Below are 23,711 nucleotides of genomic sequence, written 5' to 3' on the forward strand. Positions count from 1 at the left end.
CTGTTTTCAGTTTTTTGTGGAACCTCCATACTGTTTTCCATAGTGGCTGCACCAGCTTAAAATCCCACCAACAGCGCATCAGGCTTCCCTTATCTCCACACCCTCACCAACACTTGTTATCTCTTGTCCTTTTGGTAAACAGCCATTCTAACAGGTATGAGATGATATCTCATTGTGGTTTTGATTTGTATTCCCTAATAATTAATGATGCTGGGCATCTTTTCATGTATCTGCTGGCCATTTAGTATATCTTCTTTGGACGAATGCCTATTCAGGTCCTTTGCTCACTTTTTAAGTGGATTATTGGATTTTTTGCTATTAAGTTGTATGAGTTCCCTATATATTTTAGATGTTAACCCCTTGCCAGATACACAATTTGCAAATATTTTTTCCCATTCCATAGGTTGTCTTTTCATTTTGTTGATGGTTTCTTTTGCTGTGCAGAAGCTTTTTAGTTTGATGTCACCCCACGTGTTATTTTACTGCTTGTGCTTTAGGTGTCATATCAAAAAATCATTGCCAAGACCCATGTCACGGAGCTTTCTTCCTACGTTTTCTTCTAGGAGTTTTGTGGTTTCAGGTCTTATGTTCAAGTCTTTAATTCATTTCGAGCTTATTTTTGTGAGTGGTGTAAGATTAGGGTCTAGATTCATTCTTCTGCATGTGACTATCCAATTTTTCCAGCACCAATTATGAAGAGACTGAATTTTCTCCGTTGAGTATTCTTGGCTCCCTTGTCAAATATTATTTGACCACATGTGCTTAGGTTTATTTCTGGGCTCTTGATTTTGTTCCATTGGTCTATATGTCTGTTTTTATGCCAGTACAATACTCTTTGATGACTATATCTTTTTAGTATAGCTTGAAATCAGGAAGTATGATGCTACCACTTTGTTCTTCTTTCTCAGGATTGCTTTGGCTGTTTGGGGTCTTTTATGTTAGCACATTTTTAATAAGCTTTTTATGATGGCATTTCAACCACAGGACATGGCTTGAAGAAGAATAAAACTCATAAAAAGAATTAGTTATACAAAGTGTTGAGTTATATATCCCTATTGTTAAATATTATAAAGAGCTATATAGAAGCCAGTCAGTTGGGCAAATAAGAACGTGAATAGAAATGGAAGGAGTATCACAAAGTTATATAGTAGATCACAGCTCCTATCCAGTATGAGAATTCTCCTAACATATTCATATTTACTTGAAAACTCTCAGAGATGGGGAGCTTAATATAGCACGTGCCATTTAATTTTTAATCTAAGTGTTCATTCATTCAATCAGTAAACATTTTTAGTGTGTTTTAGAATGCCAGGCCCTATATTAAGCATTGGGCTTACAAGGTAAAACAGAAAACCTTATAGTCTGGTGGAAAAGACAGTTGCCCCGAAGATAACTGTGGTACTGTGTTAGTGGGAGAGATTTGTGTGGGGCGTTATGGGGGTAGAGAGAAAGGGTACCTAACCCATCTTTGGCCGGGGACAGTTTGGGGAGTGGGGAGGCTTCTTGAGTGAAATGGGGCAAAGGGGATGAAAAAAGGGAGGCATTGTAGTTCACAGGGACCACACAACAGAGGCACAAGCGTAGGAAGCAGCACAGCATGTGCAATAAACTACCAACAAACTGGCAGGTTGAGCCAAGGATTGATGAGAAAAACTGGACAGCTACCCCTTGTATTTACTGTAAACTGGTGGTTAAATCTAAACTGGAGCTAGGTTGGATTTAAAGATTCCAGATTTTGGGGGCTTCCCTGGTGGCACAGTGGTTGAGAGTCTGCCTGCCAGTGCAGGGGACACAGGTTCGAGCCCTGGTCTGGGAAGATCCCACATGCCGCGGAGCGACTAGGCCCGTGAGCCACAACTGCTGAGCCTGCGCGTCTGGAGCCTGTGCTCCGCAACAAGAGAGGCCACGATAGTGAGAGGCCCACGCACTGCGATGAAGAGTGGCCCCCGCTTGCCGCAACTAGAGAAAGCCCTAACACAGAAACGAAGACCCAACATAGCAATCAATCAATCAATCAATCAATCAATCTTAAAAAAAAAAAATCCACAATTCTAGACCGAATGATCTGACTCTTGTCATTTAAAAAAAAAAAAGATTCCAGATTTTTAATGGGTGACTGGGTACCACCAATGGTGTTAGAGGCTATAGGTAAAGAAGAAGATTTGAAGGAGGAAGAGGTTGTTCCCTTATTACCAGAACAAAATTTGCAATTTTCAACCTCTTTCTTAGCCTTTTAATGTGTTCTCTTTTTAAAAGTCTCTCTTGCTTCCCATTATTCCTCTCTATACCAATACACATATGAATTAAAAGTAACATGGAAGTTCACCAACAGAATTTAGCAGGATGAAACTGGGGAGACACGGAGTTCCGATGATGTTTGAGAGCACTTGTTCTAAGAGAGTGTGATCTTAAAGACATGCCCTGGGAAAGAATTACCTTGATCCCATGCCAAGGCTGTTGCATGCCACAGATAGCATTGCTGCCTCTGGATATTCCTGCCAAAAATTAAATTCCACTCTCATTTCATCTTCAGCCCTGGCTGCTGGTTAATGTCAGCATGGATGAGGATACTTTGGACACTTCTTAATTTGCTGTCTGGAGACTTTAGCATATATTCCAAATAAGGGAGTGGTTCTAAGTTTTTAATTCAGAACAAATAACTAGTATTTATTCATGGTGAAAACAGAAAGGAACCTTAGCACTATTTTAGTTCAACACCATTTATTCATTGACTATTTTCTTCATTTCTGGCATAATAATTTCTTAAGCCATCCTTATTCTCCACTGGTCTGAGAGTAGACTTTGGCTCTCCTCATTCCATGAATTTTCAGGTGATGTTAATTACAGCCACTGTTGGGCAGTCTCCAAATAGCCCCATACTTCAGTTGTGTTTTCCTTTACATTGAAAGATATATATGTTTAATGGAAGAGGTTGTTAAACAGACCTTTCCTCTGTAATGTGTGTGTGTGTGTGTGTGTGTGTGTAGGTATGTATTGCCCCCCCAAGAAAAGACTATAAAGATATTCTAAAAGGAAATCAAGGAAGAAAAACAGTTATAGCACAAGTACATCTCCAGCCCAGACTTCTCCCCAAACTCTAGACTTGTATATCACCTGCCTGTTTAACTGCTCTGGTTGGATGAAGATACATGTCTCAGACTCAGCTTGTCTAATCATTCCTGATCGTCACTCCAAACACATTCTACCCACAGCTCTTCCCACCCCAGGAGATGGCACCTCCATCCCACCAATTGCTAAGGCCAAAAAACTTGGAGTCATTTTAAATTACTTTTTATACCCACATCCAAGCTGTATGGAAATCCTGTCAGCCCTGCCTTCAAATTATATCTGAAGTGTGGCTACTGCCAACCATCGCCAGGGCTACCACTCTGGCCCAGGCCATCCTTCCCCGTGGTGTACAGGTCCAAAGTCCTTTTTCCAGATAAGTAATAACAGCATTTTTTTAGATTTTAGAAAAGTAATAAGGTGCATTTGCTGTATAGCACACACTGAAGCGTATTAATGTTTCTACAGGAAAACATGAATATTTACACTCATTTGGCTACTAACGCCATTTAAGTTAGGTTAAGTGAAGGTTAGATTTGCCACCCAATGAGTTTATGGAAGCAGCTTTCGGATTTGAGAATGACGGGTGAGGACCCGCGGATCTGTACTACAGTAGCCTTCCGGCCCGTCTGCCTGCTCCCACCCTTGTCCCTCTGCTGTCTCTCCTCAACCCAGCAGCCAGGGTCATCTTTGAAAACTTAAATGAGATGTCATTGTTCAAAGCTCTGCATTAGCACCCACTTCCTTCAGTGAGAACAGGAGCCCTCCCGGCGGCTTCCAAAGTCCTCAGGTCACATCTCCTAGCACTCTTCCCCTCGTTCGCGTCACTCCAGCCTCCTCGCTGTTCCTCCAGCTTCTCCCATCTTAGGATTGTTGCTCCAGCTCTTCCCTCTTTCTGGGACACTCTTCCTCCTGCTGTCAGCTTGTCTCACTTTCTCACCTCTTCATGCACATCTCAACTTGCCAGTGAGGCCACTCTGACCCCCCTCTTCAATACTGTGACCTCTGCAGCCACTGCCGGCACACCTGATCTCACAACTCTCTACTGTTTTTTTAAATAGCATTTATCACCTTCTATATACTATCTTGTTTACTTATTTATAATGTCTATTTTTGTCTCTTCTGATTAGAATATTAGCTTTTTGAGGGGCAGGGGTCTTTCTCTGTTTTGCTCATTGGTATATCTCAAGAACCTAGAATAATGCCTGGCACATAATCAGCAATTGAATACTATTTGTGGGACATAGAAATGAATGATTAGGTCAATCACTCATGACATTTTAAAATAAAAATTATCATGTAATCAATTTCCATACAAACGCTAGTTTAGTAACACATTAAATCTATATTAAGAAATAAAAAATATTCTTTCCTGATTGTTACTTATTTTTATAATATGGGGAGGTTTTTAATTGTGCTTCCACCATCTTTTTCTCTCTTTCTCCCTTTCCTCCCTTCCTTTTTGGAGATTGATGTTCTATTCAGTGGATTATTAAATCTGAAAAGTCAAAGTTAGTGAGAAGGAAAGCAATGTTAATTTAGAGATAATGTTTCAAAGTATATACTTCCTAGCTCCTGAAACTAGCTCAAATAATTTTTCTGTTGTACTTTTATTATTTATTTTATTTATTTTTGGCCGCACTGGGTCTTCATTGCTGTGTGCGGGCTTTCTCTAGTTGCAGCGAGTGGGGGCTACTCTTCGTTGCCGTGCGCAGGCTTCTCTTGCGGTGGCTTCTCTTGTTGCGGATCACGGGCTCTAGGAGCACGGGCTTCAGTAGTCATGGCGTGCAGGCTCAATAGTTGCGGCGCACGGGCTCAGTAGTTGTGGCTCACAGGCCCTAGAGCATGTGGGCTCAGTGGCTGTGGTGCATGGGCTCAGTAGTTGTGGCTCACAGGCTCTAGAGCACAGGCTCAGTAGTTGTGGCACACGGGCTTAGTTGCTCCTCAGCACGTGGGATCTTCCCAGACCAGGGCTCAAACCCGTGTTCCCTTCATTGGCAGGCAGATTCTTAACCACTGCGCCACCAGGGAAGTCCCAGGAGCATTTAAATCATACATGATTAAGGAAATAACTTTTTATGTATGATATAAAATATTAAACATGTGTTTTTAAAAATAACTTTAACTTGAGGAACCCTAGATTTTTCAGATTGTGTGAACAGAATTATAACCAGATGTATTTGCAGGGCTAGCCCTATAGATATGATTTGAGCAACACTAAAGTTACCTGATATAGCATGAAATTCTTGTTCCTTCACTAATGGGACAGACCAGTGCTTCTCAAAGTGTGTTTCATAGAACATTAGTTCTCTGGAATATTATGCAAGTGTATGCCTAAAAAAGTTCTGAGGTCAAATAAATTTAAGAGACCCTTGGTTTAGCCACTTAAATAGGTTTGTTAAGTGTGGGACTTTTCAATATGCTAATGGTCACTGTGACTCTCTTGGAGAGGTATATAATGTGCGTCATTTCCTGAGTGGATTTAACTGGGTTTATTTAACTGTTGGGATTAGAGTTTATTGTAACCCACTTCAGATCAGGCTGGGCTGAACTAAGAATTATAGAGACCATGCTCCACAAATCGAACAGCCTTCTACCATTAGCTCTCATTTGTGTGGTTTCTGAGACCAGTGGGTTGATCTTGGACTCTGGAAGAGCCTGGTAGGGAGGGGAGAGCAGAAAAGTGCTGGGCAGACTTAGAGCAAGAAAGGCAGATTTAACTGGTGGGCTGCCTGCCTGGACACCAGAGGTATGCTGTAGGGGATTGCTAAAAAGTTGGAGACCAAGTGAACACCAAAGATAAAAATCTAGTATAAGAGCAGGTAGGAGGTATCCCAGAGCAGAGAACATAAGAAAAACATTATGTAGAATCCAAAGTAAAGGACGTTAGGGGAAAATGCAATTCCAGTCTAGCAATACCATGAAATAGTATGAAGTAATGTTTTTTTTAAAAAAAATGTTTAATGACTTGGGAAAGTACCTAGGTTATAAAAATGTTAAGTGAAAAGAATATACAAAACTGTGCATACCATTTGATCCCAATTACGTGTAAAATACACGTCTTCATATGTCTGGATGAATATAAAAGTCTGGAAGAAAAAAGACCAGAATAGTAACCATGGATCTATCCAGTTGTTGATATTTGGGGTGATTTTCATTGTCTTTGTGTTATCCTCATGCAGTGATTTTTAATCTTCCCACTCCCACTGTCACTGGTCACAGTAATTTATTATAGTAGTCAATCCTTAGGAGAAGGGCCAGGGGTAATGGAATCCCGCTCTCCCAGCAGGAGAGTTGAGTCGTGTGCTTTGAAAAAGTACCCCGGGGGGATTCTGATTGTGAATCATGTTAACTTTATTTAGAACTTACTGGTTTTTAAAAATTCATTCAAAGTTTTAACTTATTTTTAACCTTTCAAAATGTCTTTACAATTGAGCACGTCAGATCTGTCCAGTTTTAGCTAGGAAGCTCTGTAAGGAATATAATAGCACTTGGATCAGGAAGTAGATTTTTCTCAAAGTGTTATCAGAAGCCCAGTTGAACCAGAATAATCTAGGGTGCTTATTGAAAATGTAGATGCCTAATCCCTACCACCAATTTACTAAATCAGACTTTCTAGGGAAGTACGTCTCAGTCTTTAGTGTGTGTACAGGTCACACAGAGACTTTGTTAAAATGAAAACTTTGATTCAGTGGGTCTAGGTTAGGGCCTGAGATTCTGCATTTTTAACAAGCTCAGAAGTAAGTAACACTGCTGATCTGCTGAGTACACTGAAGAGTAGGGCTCTCTAAACCATAATAGCAGCTCCAACCCAGCAGAACCATGTCCTGAATGGAGACAGAATTAGCCAGATGTGGGTTGTTTAAAATTGTGCCTAAAATGTAGCATATAGCATCTGGGTCATATAAAGAAAAAAGGTGTTGCAGAGTAAAGATTATAGAATACATTGTAATACGTATCAGGTGCTCTTACGAGTGGCCATATCAGAAAACCAGACTCATTGTTGCTGTGATGTTCATGAGAATGTGTTGAAATTCCAAGCACCACCAGTAAGAACAAAACTGTTTGCACTTTAACGATTGCTGCTTTGCTGCCTGCTGTCCACAGGTTTTTTCTCTCATTTCCCTTTTACGGATTTTACAGAATCTGGCTGGTGTGATCACATTGTTCTTAGTCATGGAAATACGATCTTTTCTGATCTATGTGGTGATGGGTAAAAAGATTGTTTCTGCTGAGGGGTGAACAGGTCTTTAAACTAGTTTGCTTTCTAGTAAACCGTAAGGCCTAGAAAGACCCTGAGAAGATGCCTGACATCTCCCTGAAGATGAAATTTTAGCAAGTGTTTTGAAGGACTGCTTGTAGGTCAGATTCTGGTGCTGTGAATTCTGAAAGTTTTCAAGGCATTTTATGTATATTTTAATTGGATCCTATGATGGCTGGTAAAGAAAAAAATAGCTCTTTCCGGAAAGTATAAATTGAGTTCTTGGTGAACGTGACCAAAGTCAGAAATCAGATTTTTTGTTGAGTTTTATGCACATTTTTGTATAGAGTTGTAATGAAAAGTATTGTGCCATAGCCACTCTGAGATGTGGGGCATGTTACTAAATCTTCCTATGACTTTGTTTCCTCATCCGTAAGTGGTGATAATAATAGTATCTACTACATTGGGCTGTTGTGAAAATTAGGTGAGAGAGTGCTTGGCGTAGAATAAGAACTCAGTACACAATAGCTATACTACTTCTGTTGATGTTGTTGAATTCATTGATATGGTAATGATAACATTTCCTACTTAACTCATAAAAACACAGCCCTATTTTGTGTTCTGGTTTTGAGTTTATATTTTTCTGATGCTTTTTATTATGGTTCATTACAGTTTTAATGTTCACAATATTTTAAATGTTATTTTTGGCTAACCAGATCCTTTAGAAACAAATTGATGTGCAAGTATGAACTATTAGGGGAGCAGAGAAAATGAAAATAGAAAGCTGCTATTTCATAGACCCTTTACTTACGACCAAATAATTGGAACATCCGGTTTTATTTAGGTGTTTACGGTACCTAATTGAACAGTTGTGATGTTAAACCAGAGACAGCTTCACCTCAACTTCCCTACCCAGCAAATAGTAACAACAGCCTTTTCAGAGATGGATCTGTCTAGATGAGAAACATACATGACGGGTCTGATAAATATCAGAAATAAAAGCTTCCTTTCTTCCTCTAAAGTGATTCATTTGGCCTGAGGGCATTGACACCTGTCCCCCACAGTAGGTGGGCTTCTGTGTCACCTCGGGGGTGTTCGTGCCACACTCACCCAAGCAGCTATACTGTAGTCAAATAGTTGGCTATGGCACCGCCTGCGTTCTGTTCCAGCGCTCGGACTCAGTCCTGACAGCGCCTAACCTTCTGACTTCCTTTGGCTTAGAAGAGGGCAAGGGGATAAAAACGGTTCTGGTGGCAAAATCCAGGGATCTTTAGAGATGACAGAGTGGGGATGAAAGACAAGGGGTCTAAGATGCCATCTCTTGCCTCCCCCCTGCATCCCCTCTCTCACCTCCTCCCTTCTTCTGTCCCTCCACATTCGCTGTCAAATGATCTCCTGATCTAGAAAAGTTGAGTCATCACCTTTATGGCCAGACTTAGAAATTGCTGCAGGCAGTACTTCAAGTTGTTCTGAAACTTTATTAGAAGAGAGAGAGGGGAGTCACACATTGGGGCTCATTATTGTTAGCTGGGTGTATGTTCCACCTTTCACTAGAGACTTAATTTTTCCCAGTTGTGCTCTGTACTCTCAGTCCAAAGGTGTCTTTTGAACTTTTTGGATTTTTCCTACGCAGTGAAAGCTTTAGCACACAAGGGCTTATTTCTGTGGAGCCCCGCAGCCTTTTGCTTTTTGCTAGTAATCAGTAGATGGCTGGGAATTTTCTCTGACGTAGTTAAGGAAATGTCAGACTCTCTTTTCCAATCTTTTTATTGCTTCTCTCTGGTAATTTAAAGCTATAATGTGTATGTGCTTCATCTGGAGAGGGAAGAAAAGGGGCAGAGGAGAAAAGGGAGGGGGGGCAGAGGGAGAGGAGGAGAAGAGAAAGCGGTGTGGAGGGGAGATGCAAGAGGTGGCCTCTTAAAACCCTTGCCACTCATCCCCACTCTGTCATCTCTACATTTCGCCACCAGAAAGAGCCTTCAGGATATTAGGGAAGTTACATACATACCATTCTCTTCAGATGAACTAAATCCCTAAGCATAGAAAGAATTTAAGACCGTGTTATCTTTCATCTTTTAGTCCAACAACAAATGCCAGAACTGGCCTGGGTAATGTCATTGGAGCCACCCTAGAACAGAAACAGAATTAGCAAACCTACCTTTAATAAATTGTGCTTACATTCTGCTATAGTAGTTACTGTTTGGAGGAAGTCTGGCAGTGGGAGGTGTGTGTGATAATATTTACATTTACTTCACTGTGCTTACTTTTAATGCTTTTTGGTAAAAATATGCAGTTGACTCTTTGGGAAACTTCATTCATGAACGCAGGCTATAGATTAATATTATATTTAATATAATATTATTATATATATATATATATATATATATATATATATATATTAATAGAATGTTCTGGGATGGAGTTCCTTTTAAGAAGTTTCTTGCTTATCTGTGTGGCCAGTTCTTCTCATACGCTCCAGGGCTCCAGGGTTCCCCAGCCGCTAGGAACATACTGGGCCCCTGAGCCCCCGCCAACCACGTTTTTATCCAGCTATCTGCTCGCTTCAGTGCCTGTACGTTCCCTGTGTTTTAGTTCATGCGGAAGATTATAAGACATACGTCTTGGTGGATGAAACGTTAACTAATGGAAGAAAAATGTTTAGGAAATAAATCTTCTAAAGAGTATATGAACATTCTTTTTTTTATGTTAATTTCGGTCATAACTGCCCTCTGACAGCCACTCCCGCCTCCCTCCTGTTCGTTCTCTGTGCTCCAGCCAGAATGATGTACCTGATCTTGGCGCTCCTCTGTTAGAATCCTTGAGACTTCCAGTTTCCGCCAGAATAAAGTCCACAATATTTACAGAGCTTTAAAAGGCCCTGCGGAGTCTGCCTGCATCTCCAGCTTCATTTGGTTCCCTCCCCCTCCCTCTCCCCCTGTGAGCTCTACACCTAGAATGATGTTTGAGTTCACACCCGTTCACTCTCTAGGGCGCTAGCTCACAGTGACTCATCCTTCAGGTCGCGGTGTAAGCAGCACGTCTCAGAGATTTTCATGCACCTTCCTCCTGGGCTAGCTTAGACAGCCCCCCGTCTCCCCCTCACCACCAAGGCTCACATAGCATCCTCTAGTTCTCCTCTAAAGCATCCATTACATGGGAGATTGTCAGATGCCTGTCTTCACCTCTAGAATGTAGATCCCATGAAGGAAAGAGTACGCTCATTGCTTCACAAAAGTGAGCCTAGTGCCTCGTACTCCGTGGATGGTCAGTTTCTTGATTGAGAGCATTAATAAGTGGATGGACTAGAGGGAGGGAGGATGGACAGACAGACGGTAGAGGAATTGTGTTGTTAGCATTTCTCGTATCCTTTTCTAATCTCTAAAATTACACCATTCTGATTCTAAGGATTAATGGTCCAACTACAGAAAATATCAGATATGTGTTTGTCTTTATAAATATAAATATATATGTGTGTTTGTGTGTGTGTGTGTGTGTGTGTGTTAGCATCTCTCCCGGTTGTAATTCTATTTTTAGATAAGGCTAGTCATGTATTTTAATTAGCATTTTCTGCATTGAATCAAAGAATATGTTTGAATTTCACAAATACATCTCAATTTCATAGCCTCACATTTAATAACAGGTATCAAGACTATTCAAAGTTCTCTTTAAGCAATCAAACTACAAATAACAGACATATAGCTGCTATGGGGTAGGAGACTGTGTATATACTCTGACAGAACTCTCTTTTCTTTCAATGTTTTAGGTACTTTTTTTTTCATAACAGAAATCCTTTTTATAAACAATCTTAAAAAATACAGAATTACAAAAGACAAACCAATAAATGATAAAACATTACTTTTATTTCCAGTACTCAGACTACTTCTATTAGCATACTGATGTATTTCTGTATTATTATTATTGATGTATATGGACATATAACATTACATCGGTTTAGGTGTACAATATGATTCCATATTTGCATATGTTACAAAATGATCACCACAATAAGTCTAGTTAACGCTTGTCACCAAACATAGTTATAAATTTTTTTTTTCTTGTGATTGGAAACTTTTAAGATTTGCTCTCTTAGTAACTTTCAAATATGCAACACAGTATTATTAACTACAGTCACCATGCATACATTATACGTCCTCATGATTTACTTATAACTGGAAGTTTGTACCCTTTGACCCCCTTCACCCATTTCATTCACCTCTGACCTCCTGCCTCTGGCGGCCACCAATCTGTTGTGCTATGAGCTATTTTTTTTTAGATGCCACATATAAGTGAGATCATACAGTATTTGTCTTTTTCTGTCTGACATAATAATACCCTTAGCATAATACCCTCAGGATCCATCCATGTTGTTACAAATGGCAGGATTTCATTCTTTTTTATGGCTGAGGAACATTTAATTGTGTGTATATATATACGACCGCTTCTTTTCCCATTCATCTATTGATGGGAACTTAGGTTGTTTCCATGTCTTGGCTGTTGTAAACAATGCAGTGAACACAGGGGTGCATATATCTTTTCAAATTAGTGTGTTCACTTTCTTCAGATATATACCCAAGAGTGGAATTGCTGTATTACGCAGTAGTTCTATTTTTAATATTTTTTTTTAATTTATTTATTTATGGCTGTGTTGGGTCTTCGTTTCTGTGCGAGGGCTTTCTCTAGTTGCGGCAAGTGGGGGCCCCTCTTCATCGCGGTGCGCGGGCCTCTCACTATCATGGCCTCTCTTGTTGCGGAGCACAGGCTCCAGACGCGCAGGCTCAGTAATTGTGGCTCACGGGCCCAGTTGCTCCGCGGCATGTGGGATCTTCCCAGACCAGGGCTCGAACCCGTGTGTCCTGCATTGGCAGGCAGATTCTCAATCACTGCGCCAGCAGGGAAGCCCCTATTTTTAATTTTTTGAGGACTCTCCATAACGTTTTCAAATTCCGATCCCCACCAACAGTGCATGACAGTTCCCTTTTCTCCGCATGCAAATAACCATCTGTTAGTTCCTGGGCAGTCAACCCTTGAACAATTCAGGGGTTGCAGTACTGACCCTTTGCACAGTTGAAAATCTGCGTATAACTTTACATTTGGCCCGCCCCATCCAAGGTTCCATATCGTGTGGCGGATTCAACCAGCTGCGGACGGTGTGGTGGGTCTGTGTTGCACGTGTTCAGTGAAAAGTACCCATATGCATAAGCGTGGACCCGTACAGTTCACAGTCGTGTTGTTCCGGGGCCCACTGTCTTTTTGATAGTAGCCATTCTAATAGATGTGAGGTGCTATCTCATCGTGGTTTTGATGTGCATTTCCCTGGTGATTAGTGATGATGAGTGCCTTTTCATGCACTTTTAGTATATCTTCTTCGGAAAAATCTCTCTTCAGATCTTCCCTTTTTTTTTAATCAGATTGGTTGTTTTCCTATGGAGTTGTATGAGTTCTTTATATATTTTGGATATTAACTCCTTATCAGATAAATGATCTGCAAATACTTCCTCCCATTCATTTTTGTCGATCATTTCCTTTCCTGCGCAGAAGGTTTTTAGTTTGATGTAGTCCCACTTATTTATTTTGCTTTCGGCGTCAGATCTAAAAAAATCATCTCCAAGGCCAGCGTTAAGGAGCGTAACGCCTATGGTTTTTATTCTATGAGTTTTATGATTTCAAGTCTTACATTCAAGTCTTTAGCCCATTCTGTCATTTTTTTGTGTGTAGTGTAAGAAAATGATCCCGTTTCATTCTTTTGCATGTGGCTGTCCAGTTTTCCCGACATTATTTATTGAGGAGACTGCCCTTTCCCCATTGTATAGTCTTGGTTCCTTTGTCTTGTTAATCGACCATATAAGTGTGAAGTGTGGGAGTGTATTTCTTATCACTGTTTTTTCTAGTCTGGTTTTTTTTGTTTGTTCATCTGTTTCTCTTGTACATAGTGGAAATTATTTCACTTAATATTTTTATATAAACTGTAAAACATACTAGGGAGTGAGTAGTGAACCTTCTCTCGACACTTCGGTGGGATGCTTACCAATGCATACTAGTATGTGTAAGGAAGGAGGATTCGTTCAGTGCTTGGGCAGAGCTACAGACTGGAGCACACAAAATTGTAAGAACTAATAGCTGCTGAGCATTTCAGGTCTAAATTCCTTGGCATGTTTCCCAGTGACTTGCAATAAAGGTGTGCATGATCGTCCGCTGCTAAATTAAAAGGTTCTTGGAAACCAAGTGACTAAAATACCAATAACCATCTGGCACTTTGCGAGTTGTTAGATAACTAATTTTCTGGGTGACTGTTTTCCAGACGTGTGGTCTCATTCCTTCCTTTTAACCTCCTCCCATCCCACTTTCTTCGTTTCTGAGCATCCTCCAGACACTGTGAACGCCTTTCTCTAATGTTCCCGAGCGCTATCTTTGTACTTACTGCCTGAAACACTCCGTCTTCCCCCACTCCAGCACTTTGCTTTTTGCCTGGAAGGTTCCATGTTCTTTCCCTCTCAGACTGAATGGTGCTTGCTCAGAGAGGACGTCCTTGATCTCCTTTTATAAAACAGGTCCCTGTGCCAGGAAACCTTTCTAGGATCCTCTCCCTCTGCACCAAGACTCCATTTACCATTTGACCATCCTTCACTTGGAGAAAAGGGTGCTGACAAACCAACATAATGCCCCTAAAATATGATACTGTAAGATTTGAACTATTACAATCCAGAGATGATTTCTGTAAGTTACAACAAGAGAAGGGAACAAAAAAGTGTTGTTCTATAGAGTTGTGTGTATGTTTTTTTTTTAACTTTCTCTGTCATGAGAAATGAAGCATGTATGCCTACAACTCTGTAATATTTCTAGTAAATAAGAGGCGGTCTCCCTCTCAGAGCTCCAAGTGAGGAAAGGAAAGCTGGAATTGGATGCCATTGCTGTCAGTCATCTGAGTGTAAAAGAGGGCGGCCGTTCGCCTCTCCCAGGGCACCTGGGATCAGGCTGTGTCCCCAGATCTTGTCTGTTGACCCGCTTCTCTTCTTCCATCTTTCTCAGGCTGTGTGTAGAGGGGTATATGTGAGTGGGGGGAGTGGAAGAGGAAGGGGCTTCACTGTTTGGACTTCTGCAACAAAAAGGAAAAACTTCAAAAGCAGTAAGCTCAAAAAATCAGTGCAAATATTATGGGTTTGTTTACTTAATTTAAAAAATTACTGCTAAAAATAATTGGAACATTAATGAAAGAGAACCCTTTTGACTGATGTGTGTTCCTTGGTGTTCTACATCTTTTACTCCCTGCCTTATAAAAATAGAGCTAATTAATTTAAGTTCTGGCAAAGAAAAGGGAGGATTCCCTGATCTTTAGCCAAGAATTCCCCTCCACTGCCACCAGCGTTCTCACACACTCCCCACTCCCAACCAAGCTATTCTCCCTGACATCATCTGGTGTTTTTCCGTCCTAGTTTTCATCAGAATTTAGAGCTGTGGTGTTCTTTTATCTACATGTTTAATGTTTGCCTCTCCCATTATAATGCAAGCTCCACAGGGGCCAGGTCCTTGTTGGTCTTGTTCACCCTTTTACCTTGTCTTCTCGGGACCTACCCCAGTGCTTGGCATATGGGTGGCAATCAGATATACATTGAATGAATGAGCAAATAATGATTTATACGAATCCATTTTTTAAAGTGTATTTTTCAGCTCTGTCCCACTTGTTTCATTTGAGGAAAAGGGTTGACAAAGTACGTGGGTTTCTGACAAGACCTTCCCATTCATTCAGTAAACACTTATTGAGTGCCTGTCACTAGGTCAAGCCCTGGGAATGCCACATGAGTAAGACATGATCGATGCCCTCCAGGACCTCAGAGACCAGCAGAGGGAGAGACACACATGTGTGTAAATAACTGCAGTTCTTTAGGAAAGAGTGTAATAGAGGCATGTAAACATGAGCCATCAGAGTACGAGGGGGAAGATTTGAGTTCGCCCAGAGCGTGAAAGTTTTCACCCAGGCAATGATAGTTACACTGACCCTTGAACAGAGAGGGGAAGTTTGGCTGGTTAATTACCAGGAAGAAGAGCATCCCAAGCTGGGGATGGGGTCAGAGACGTGAACATGAATGGCATATTTGGGCAGTATTGTGTGTTTTGGGGGGTGGATTGTGAATGCTGTGCAATTTGGAGTTTGGATTTGATCTTAAAGGAGCCAAGGAACCTGCTTAAGCCCAGAAGCCATAGCATACGTAGGGTTCACTGGAGAGGAGTCCATGTTTTGGTTAGAAAGTCAAACCATTTGCTGCAATTACTGGCATTTTTTTTTTCCATTAAAACAGCCTTAATTTAGAGTTCATAATGTATCTTTCATAGACAAGTTTTAGAATTTCATAGATATTTTGCTCACAATTGGTAGCTGTTTTAAAATGTATTTTCCAGATAAAGACTTTTTAATGTATTTTATGTTGAATTTTAGAAACTTTTGAAACCCATTTTTTAAAATTCTACCCAGATAAATGTTACAGTATAAGATCTCTGCAGAACAAACTTCATGAATCTTCATGTGAACTGTGATTAAATATTTTGGATTCTTCCAGATGAGTGAAATACCTAGGTCTTTTCCCCCTGCCCCATCGGTAAAGGTAATGCTTCTTTGTCAATGCCTCATCAGAACAAAACAAAATGCATCTCTCTCTTGTAGTTCCACGGCAGCCTTCAAATGACTTGTTTGAAATATTTGAAATTGAAAGAGGAGTCAGTGCAGATGATGAAGCAAAGGATGATCCAGGTAGATCCCTATATTCTTAGTAGCGTTATAATGACATTTTATTTTTTCCCTCCATTTCATTAAAATAACTTTTAAATTGTAGATTGTTCGGTTACATCTGGGAAAATTATACATTTTTTTTTACCACTTGGTTTCCTCTGTAGTTAAATCAGTTGAGCTAAAACAGTGAATCATCATTATCTTTTTTAAAAAAATATATAAAAGCAGCATTTAAGCTGAGGAGGAAATCATATTTTATAAGTGATGATGTAAGAAGGTCATAATTTGGCAACAATTGTGTGTTCTATTTTTACAGCTGAGCACTGATACACAATTGTGCTGAGAAAGGATTCATATGATTTCCTTTCGATCTCACAAAGAGACATTCTGGTGGGATAATTAAGTGCAGACAGGAGAGAACACTTGTACAGATACCCCTAGTTCACAAATTCATTTTTGTCATTAGCTGTTGGGTTTGTGGTCTACTCATGTTCCTGGTTATTTCCTTGCAGGTGTTCTGATACACAGTTGTAATTTTGACCATGGGCTTTGTGGATGGATCCGAGAAAAAGAGAGTGACTTGCACTGGGAACCAGTGAGGGATCCAGCAGGTAAAACCATTCATCTAACCAGAATCTAACCAGATTCATGTAACCAGTACACATTTCAGTTGGATCCTATCTGAGGACTCCAGTTCTGCTAATCAAGGATACCATAACGCAGCGCTGTGTTTACTTAATAGAGAAGATAAAGAAAGCTTGTCCAGCATTCATCTTCTGTTTTTTTAGGTGATCTGAATTTGTTAGCTATCAATTAGAATTTTAAGTAGACAAGCAGTTTATTAAAAGGCCAGCTAATTTCTCTCAAAAAAAGCTTTGTATATATAGAACATATAGACTCATTCTAAAATATAATTTTCAAGTTACGTGTAGTGCCCCATTCCCAAGCATAAAAATAATATTGTGGTACAGCAGCCATCATAGTCGCCTGTGGTTGTTTTCTTGATTATGTCTTTCTTTTTTAAGACGTAGCAGAAGGAGACAGTGGAAATTCCTGCAAAGTTGTGAATATTTTTCACAGTCTAATTTTCAGTCTAATTTGGATGCTGGAGAAAATAGTTATAAATTACCACCACTTATTCCACAAGAGAATGTTATAAGAAAGGGAGATTTAAATATAGTCCCTTGGAAAATTAAGACTTTTAAATTGCACACTTCCGATGAATCTATAAAGTTTCAGAACTTACAATATGTTTTGTCGTCTTATTTCAGGAAGCAAAGCTACATATTATTGTTGGCTTTTTACCCTCCCTTTAGTAGTTAAATCTTATATGGGTGAGTCCAACTTAATGGAAGGGTGGGGAGTTTGGTTTCTTTTTTTCCTTTTTATACTCCTGATTCTAGACTTAGAAATGAAAGATACAAGACATGAAGAAAAAGTATGTTACTTGTTTTTAAAAGCCTAGTTCCTAAATACCATCCCAAGTGTACAGATAGAGCACAAAACATGTAAAAGTTAACTTGAGGATATGCTCTATTAAAACCAGCTCTTCTCAACGGTCAGTGTGCACACAGCTCAGCTGGAGGCCTTGTTAAAATGTAGATTTTGATGCATTTCTCACACGCTCCTTGGGGATAATTTTAGGGCTCATCCTTAATGCACATGTTGAGTAGCAAGTTATTAAAGAATTAGTGCAAAAATATATTCATTAGATCCCCTAATACTGAAATGTTAGAGATATTACAAAATGAAAATTTGAGGTAAGCTTTTTAAAAATGAGTATCCAACAAACTCAAAGGAGTTTTTAGATTTCTTTTAACTATAAAATAATTTTTAATGCCCCGCCCCCCACACACACACACACCGGTACACGCCCTCTCATTCTCACTTTCATGTTCTCCCTCTCACTTATTTAAGGTTAACCCTGAGCCAGACCACATTATTATTATCATAGATAACTGTGAATAAGAGAGAAACCAACATTTATTTAATACCAACTACAGTCCTGACTCGTTCATCATTTCAGTTTTATCTAATCCTCTTATCTACCCTGCGAAGCAGGTAATATTGTTTTTGTTTCACAAAGGGCCAGAGATTACATCAGTTTCCTAAGGCCACAGAGCTGAAGAATGGACCTCCCATCCAGGCCTCTCTGTACTGCCTGTGCAGCCATCTCAGCAGTTCAGTGCCCAGAACATCTGCAGCATTATTCTGGGGTTTTCACTACCCAGTCTGGCCTCTGTGTCCTGGTTGTGTGCATAATCCTATTAGCAGATCTCGGGCCTGTAGATTTGAGTGACCACTGACCTGGAGTAGTGTGCTACAGAAGGAAGGATCTTTAGCAACCATGTGTGATAGAACGGTGAATAATGTTCACGGTCATAATGAATAACTCTTTCAAGTAAGGTATACACTGGGGAGAATAATTCATGCTAAAGTCAGAAGAATTCATTGCACTTCTCTGTAGACACTCTATGTAAAACATTTGACCTTTAGAACTTAAATACTATCTTTTAGAACCAATTTAGCACTTTTCAACAGTTTCTATTATTCGTCACATATGTAAATGTTTAAATTTGTTGTGACGCCAAATCCACTTGCCCTCCAATAGAAAAATGAGAAGAGAATTGACAGAGTGGTAGACAAAAAAAAGGTTTGAAATGGTCCTCTGGCTGTGATAATACAGAACAAGTTGAAAGGAAGTGGTGGCCGCTTGGGTGATTGGATAGCTCCTGGTGATTGGCTCTGGCCCCTCAAGGATGCTCTTCTGGGGTCGCTCCAGGTTTTTACCAACAACTTGGATGAACTGGATATTGAAGGCATACTAAGCAATCTGTGGATAACGTAAAGCCAGAGGAGAAAGCGACTGTGTGTGCTGACACGAAGAGCATCCAAAGATTAGATCAGTGGGTCACACTTAAGAGGGTGAAATCTGCTGGGGATGAATACGTGGTGTAGCTCATGGTCGAGAAACCACCTACACAGCTGTAGGAGGGGGAAGATGTGACTTAGCAGAAAGTGTGAAAGACTTTGAGTTTTTGTGGGTAATAAATCAATATGAGTGAACCCTGTATCATTGCTGCCCAAAAGCTGGGTCATCTCCATAGAAATAGGGATTTTTTTCCAGCATGGAAAATACACTTTGGTAGGTTCTTACCAGTCTGAGAAGTATAGAGGAAATGGTAGGTCACTCAAAAGAGAATGACCTGGATGGAGAGGTGTCTCAGAGCCTGTAGAAAAACAGGTGAGGAACCCAGAGTGTTTAGCCTGGAGAAGAAATAATGGAGCAGGGCAGCTTTTCAAATACAAGACCGACAACATCTATCTCAGTTGTTCCGTGATCACAAGGGGAATAAGAAGTCGGCTCAGTAGGTGAAAACTACAGGGGGATCGATTTTTGCTCCCTCTCAGAACTTCACCATAGTCAGAGCTGTCTAAAGAGAAATCAGGCGGCCGCGGAAGCAGGGAGCTCTCTGTTGGTGGAGATGTTTGACTGGGTGACATATGACAAGATGTTGTTTTGAGTATTAGACAAAGGGTGGATTAGAAAGCCTCTTATACCGGCTCTGGGAGCCTCTGACTCAGAATGGAATGTCCCAGGTAATCCCAGGAGCTCAGTGAGCAGGGTTCTAGCTTGGAGAATGGATGGGAAGACCAAAGATGGCAGAGATTTAGTTAGAAGGGATAGGAGGGCATAGCTTATGTCAGGGCGGAATCGTAGGCGGGCTTTTTAGAATATGTCGGGGAATTCTAACCATATACAGATTCTGACATATTCAGATGGAGAATGCTAATGAAGCTTACTTTCCGTGCCTATTTTTCTTCTAGGAAGTTCAGGTGAGGTTATGTATGTATCACATGCTAAGGCCAGAGAAGACTATAAGCAATTTAATCAGTTATTTTTGTGTATCATTCTAACTACCAAACTAGTTGTTTGCGTGATTCTATCTAGATTATTACCATTTGTAAAGGAACATATGTTTGGATTTCCACATATGATTTTTATGTTGTGCATTGCTTATCCAAGATCCAGATTTGCAAATATTCTTATATGCTAAAATCTCTAAAAAAAAATCCTCCCTTAAACAAACTTATAACTTTGAGAAACAGCTGCAAAATAAGTGCATTTGCTAGTCACCTTCCTGGTGCTCGTTAGGTTTTGTTATCACATTCAGTCTTAAACTTAATTGCGAGATAGTGAAATTAATCCATCCTCTAGGGAATGGAAAATTGTGCTCCTGACAGATGTGATAATGTGCTACAGACTTATAGCTGTGGTCCTGAACACACACCCTTCTCCTGTAGTGTCAAGGCTAAACTTGGGGCCCTTTTCCTGGAACCCTAATCTCAACTGACTCAGCACTCTGTCTGCTACTGGTAGCTACAAGGAATTCGTTTAAATATAAAATATGCCAGCGTGTACGTACAACTATGTCTATTGCAGCATTAAGAAACATTATTTTGAAATACATGAAAACGGAATAATAAATCAACAGTGAAAATAAAAGCTCCCTCCCAACCCTGGCTCCCATCATCCTCCCCAGATGCAACCAGTTTCTTGGTTACCTTTCCAGAGAGCTATTTTTCCTCACAACAGCCCTCTCTTCTGTACCTTGCTTCTTCCACTTAACAATATTATCTTAAGAGTTAACCTGAGTGTGGACCTGCTATATAACACAGGGAGCTCAGCTCGGTGCTCTGTGACGACCTAGATGGGTGGGATGGGGCGGTGGGAGGGAGGTCCAAGAGAGAGGGGATATAGGTATACATACAGCTGATTCACTACATTGTACAGCAGAAACTAACACAACATTGTAAAGCAATTATACTCCAAAGGAAAAAAAAAAAAAAAAACGTGAGTGGACTTTGAAGCCAGAATGCCTGGGCTGAAACCCACCATCACCACTTACGAGCTTTGATCTTGAGCAAGTTACTTAAATGGGGTCATCAGTAGTGTCTAGTAAACATATGTAAAGCATTTAAAGCAGTCCCTGTCCCAGAGTTACCATTCAAATAGTATTAGCCATTGTTGTCGAAGATTGTTCTGTATCAGTGCATACAGAACACCTTCATTCTTAAATGAATGGCGGTTACTCCATCACTTTTTAAACGTATTTAACCAGACATCCATTGAGGGATGTTTCAGTCGTTTCCAGCCTTTTGGTAGTTCAGACAATGCTGCAGTTAGTAACCCTGTCCAGATATCATTTCATATATGTTTGAAATTAAAATTTTATCACCTATATATCTGGCAAGTGTTACAGCATCTATTATTTACCAAAAAACAACTTTAGATATTGTGATGCTTTAAACTGAATCCATGAAAATATTTAATGTAATTTTTTACTTAAACCAGTATTTTCGAATCACAAGTGAAATTTTTATTTAATAGGTAATTTGGAGTGCTAGATCAATTTTTCCCTTAGCTACTGTTCCAACTTTGTAATACTTCCATTTATTAAAAAGGGAAAGAATTCTTCATGGTAAAAAGAAAAAAAATCCTAGTGGCCACAGAGTAGCCCTATAGGGGAAGCGCAATAGTAACCTCATTTATAGAGTTTTAAATATCTATATAAAATGATTATTTGACTCTTTTATTAGGATGTCTTGGTTTTTGTTAGGTTGTCTTGCTGCAGGCAGCATCTGGCATAGTGATATTAGTATACATTCCACAGGGATTTAAGATAATCCTTGTTTTCTTAAAACTTGCAGGTTAACTGTAATAACCTTATATCTTAGTCTTAACCAAAATACCTGTGATGATTCAAAAAGCTGACTAACGGGGAGACATTATAAATCCATCTAAATATTTTGGCTCAAAATATTGTTTGGATTAATTGGGGAAGACGGGGGTGGAAGGAGTACAAAAAACTGTGTTTGTTTTTGGTGAGTCAAGTACCTGACTCAAGGATCTATTTCTCTGTTGTTTTTTGCTATATTCTTGGAACGTCATTTATTTAACAAATGGTATTAAACTCCTACCATACGCTAGGAGTGTAATGGGGTTTGGAGAGAGGTTGGCTCTGACATCAAAGAGTTCACAGTCTCTTTGACTGTAAGAGACCCTCTTTGACGGGGGGAGAGAAACGTGTAAACCAGTGATTCCTGTGCTGAATAGGGGTTCAGGCAGTTCTGAACTTAAACTGTTACTCTGCTGCCTACTGGCTGGGTGACACCTTGGGTGACTTCATCTCTCAAAGCCTTAGGCTTGTTTTGCAGATGCAGAAGCTAATAAGTGTTCACTTCAAGGGCTTGTTAGCAAGGTTAAATGAGCTGCTCCCTGGAGAGCCCTTGTACAGAACCTGGCCCTCACAGGTACACACAACTCACCCAGTCGGGCCTTTAAACGCTCAGAGGAGACTTGGTAGAGGAGAAGTCACTTGAAGAATAGGACATCCCAAACCTTGTCATGTCTTGTACAGATTAAGCATAAGGAATGCTTTTCAGTGAAAGATAAGTGGGGTTTCTACCAAAACAGAATGTCACTTGTACTTGGACTGAGTTTCAAACTACTACTTGCAACTTTCCATCTCTTGAGAAGCACCGTCCCCCATGTCACTGCTGCTCAAACTTTTTTTTCCCCCTTAACTGCAATTCCTCTAACAATAGAGGGAAGCAAACTCTGGAGCCCTAGGGATCCAAGGACATCATCAAAGCGACCTTTCCAAAGGGAAAGATTTTACTAACATTTTGTGTTCATGTATGTGTAATGGAAAATTTATATATTAATTAGATTGTTATGGATTTGTATTTATATAAAAATCTTTTAAACTGCTTACCTCCAAATATTATTGATGCTCCAGGAAGATGTGGCAGGTTTCCAGAACACTTCTGCATCTTCTTGAGGTCAGGTATGAGAAGCACAGCAAACTCGTTTTTAAAGGATCCTTCTCCCTTTAGAGCATTGGTCCCCAACCGTTTTGGCACCAGGAACCGGTTTCTTGGAAGACAGTTTTTCCACGAACCGGGGAAGGGGGGATGGTTTGGGGATGATTCAAGCACATTACATTTATTGTGCCCTTTATTTCTATTATTATTACTTTGTAATATATAATGAAATAATGATACAACTCACCATAATGCTGACAGGAGGCGGAGCTCAGGCGGTAATGCGAGCTGTGGGGAGCGGCTGTAAATACAGATGAAGCTTCGCTCGCCCACCCACCGCTCACCTCCTGCTGTGCTGCCCGGTTCCTAACAGGCCACGGACCGGTACTGGTCTGTGGCCCGGGGGTTGGGGACCCCTGCTTTAGAGATTCTTTTTTTTTTTTTAAAGAGGGGAGAGGAGAGAATAAACAGATCTAGTGCCCCTTTAAATCACTGCCAGGAGACAGAAAATCCACCTAGAAAATTCTCCCTGGTAACTTCACCACCACACCAGCCAGCCAGCATGACATTATGATTCTAGGTGCAAGAGGGTCAAGAGGTGGTGAATGTGTGTATGTCTGATCATATTTAACTGGAAATATTTATAGCGTGAGGATGACTACTTATTGCCTGTCCCTGGCGTAATCTGTACTCCTTGTGAGAGAAGTGTTTTCTGTAAACACAAAACCGTAGAATTTAAGACAGCCATGGACCGAAGTCCTATTTCCCTCCTTCGGGAATCTGGAATTCTTTCCTGATGACTGGCACCGTCTGAAGTTCACTAAAACAAGAGCAGGGCGATGCCCGTCCCCGCCGTCGCGCCGGCAGGGACCTGGGCGCGCGCACACACGGCCC

At 40.4% G+C, this 23,711-nt stretch overlaps 1 protein-coding gene across 8 annotated transcripts in view; it reads left to right on the forward strand.

Moving 5' to 3' along the window:
- NPNT (nephronectin) overlaps positions 1 to 23,711 on the forward strand; it is a 74,840-nt gene that overhangs the window by 46,701 nt on the left and 4,428 nt on the right. For 7 of the 8 annotated variants that reach the window (XM_082462818.1, XM_082462819.1, XM_082462825.1 and 4 more), the window contains 2 exons: positions 15,924 to 16,010; positions 16,502 to 16,600. In XM_082462818.1, coding sequence (XP_082318944.1) covers positions 15,924 to 16,010; positions 16,502 to 16,600 — 186 coding nt within the window. Of the gene's footprint in view, positions 1 to 15,923; positions 16,011 to 16,501; positions 16,601 to 22,792; position 23,711 lie in introns of those variants that run through there. The other variant, XM_082462820.1, reaches the window with a different exon arrangement.

This window comes from Balaenoptera physalus, assembly GCF_965194825.1.
Source record: "Balaenoptera physalus genome assembly, chromosome: 5".
NCBI classification, from domain to species: Eukaryota; Metazoa; Chordata; class Mammalia; order Artiodactyla; family Balaenopteridae; genus Balaenoptera; species Balaenoptera physalus.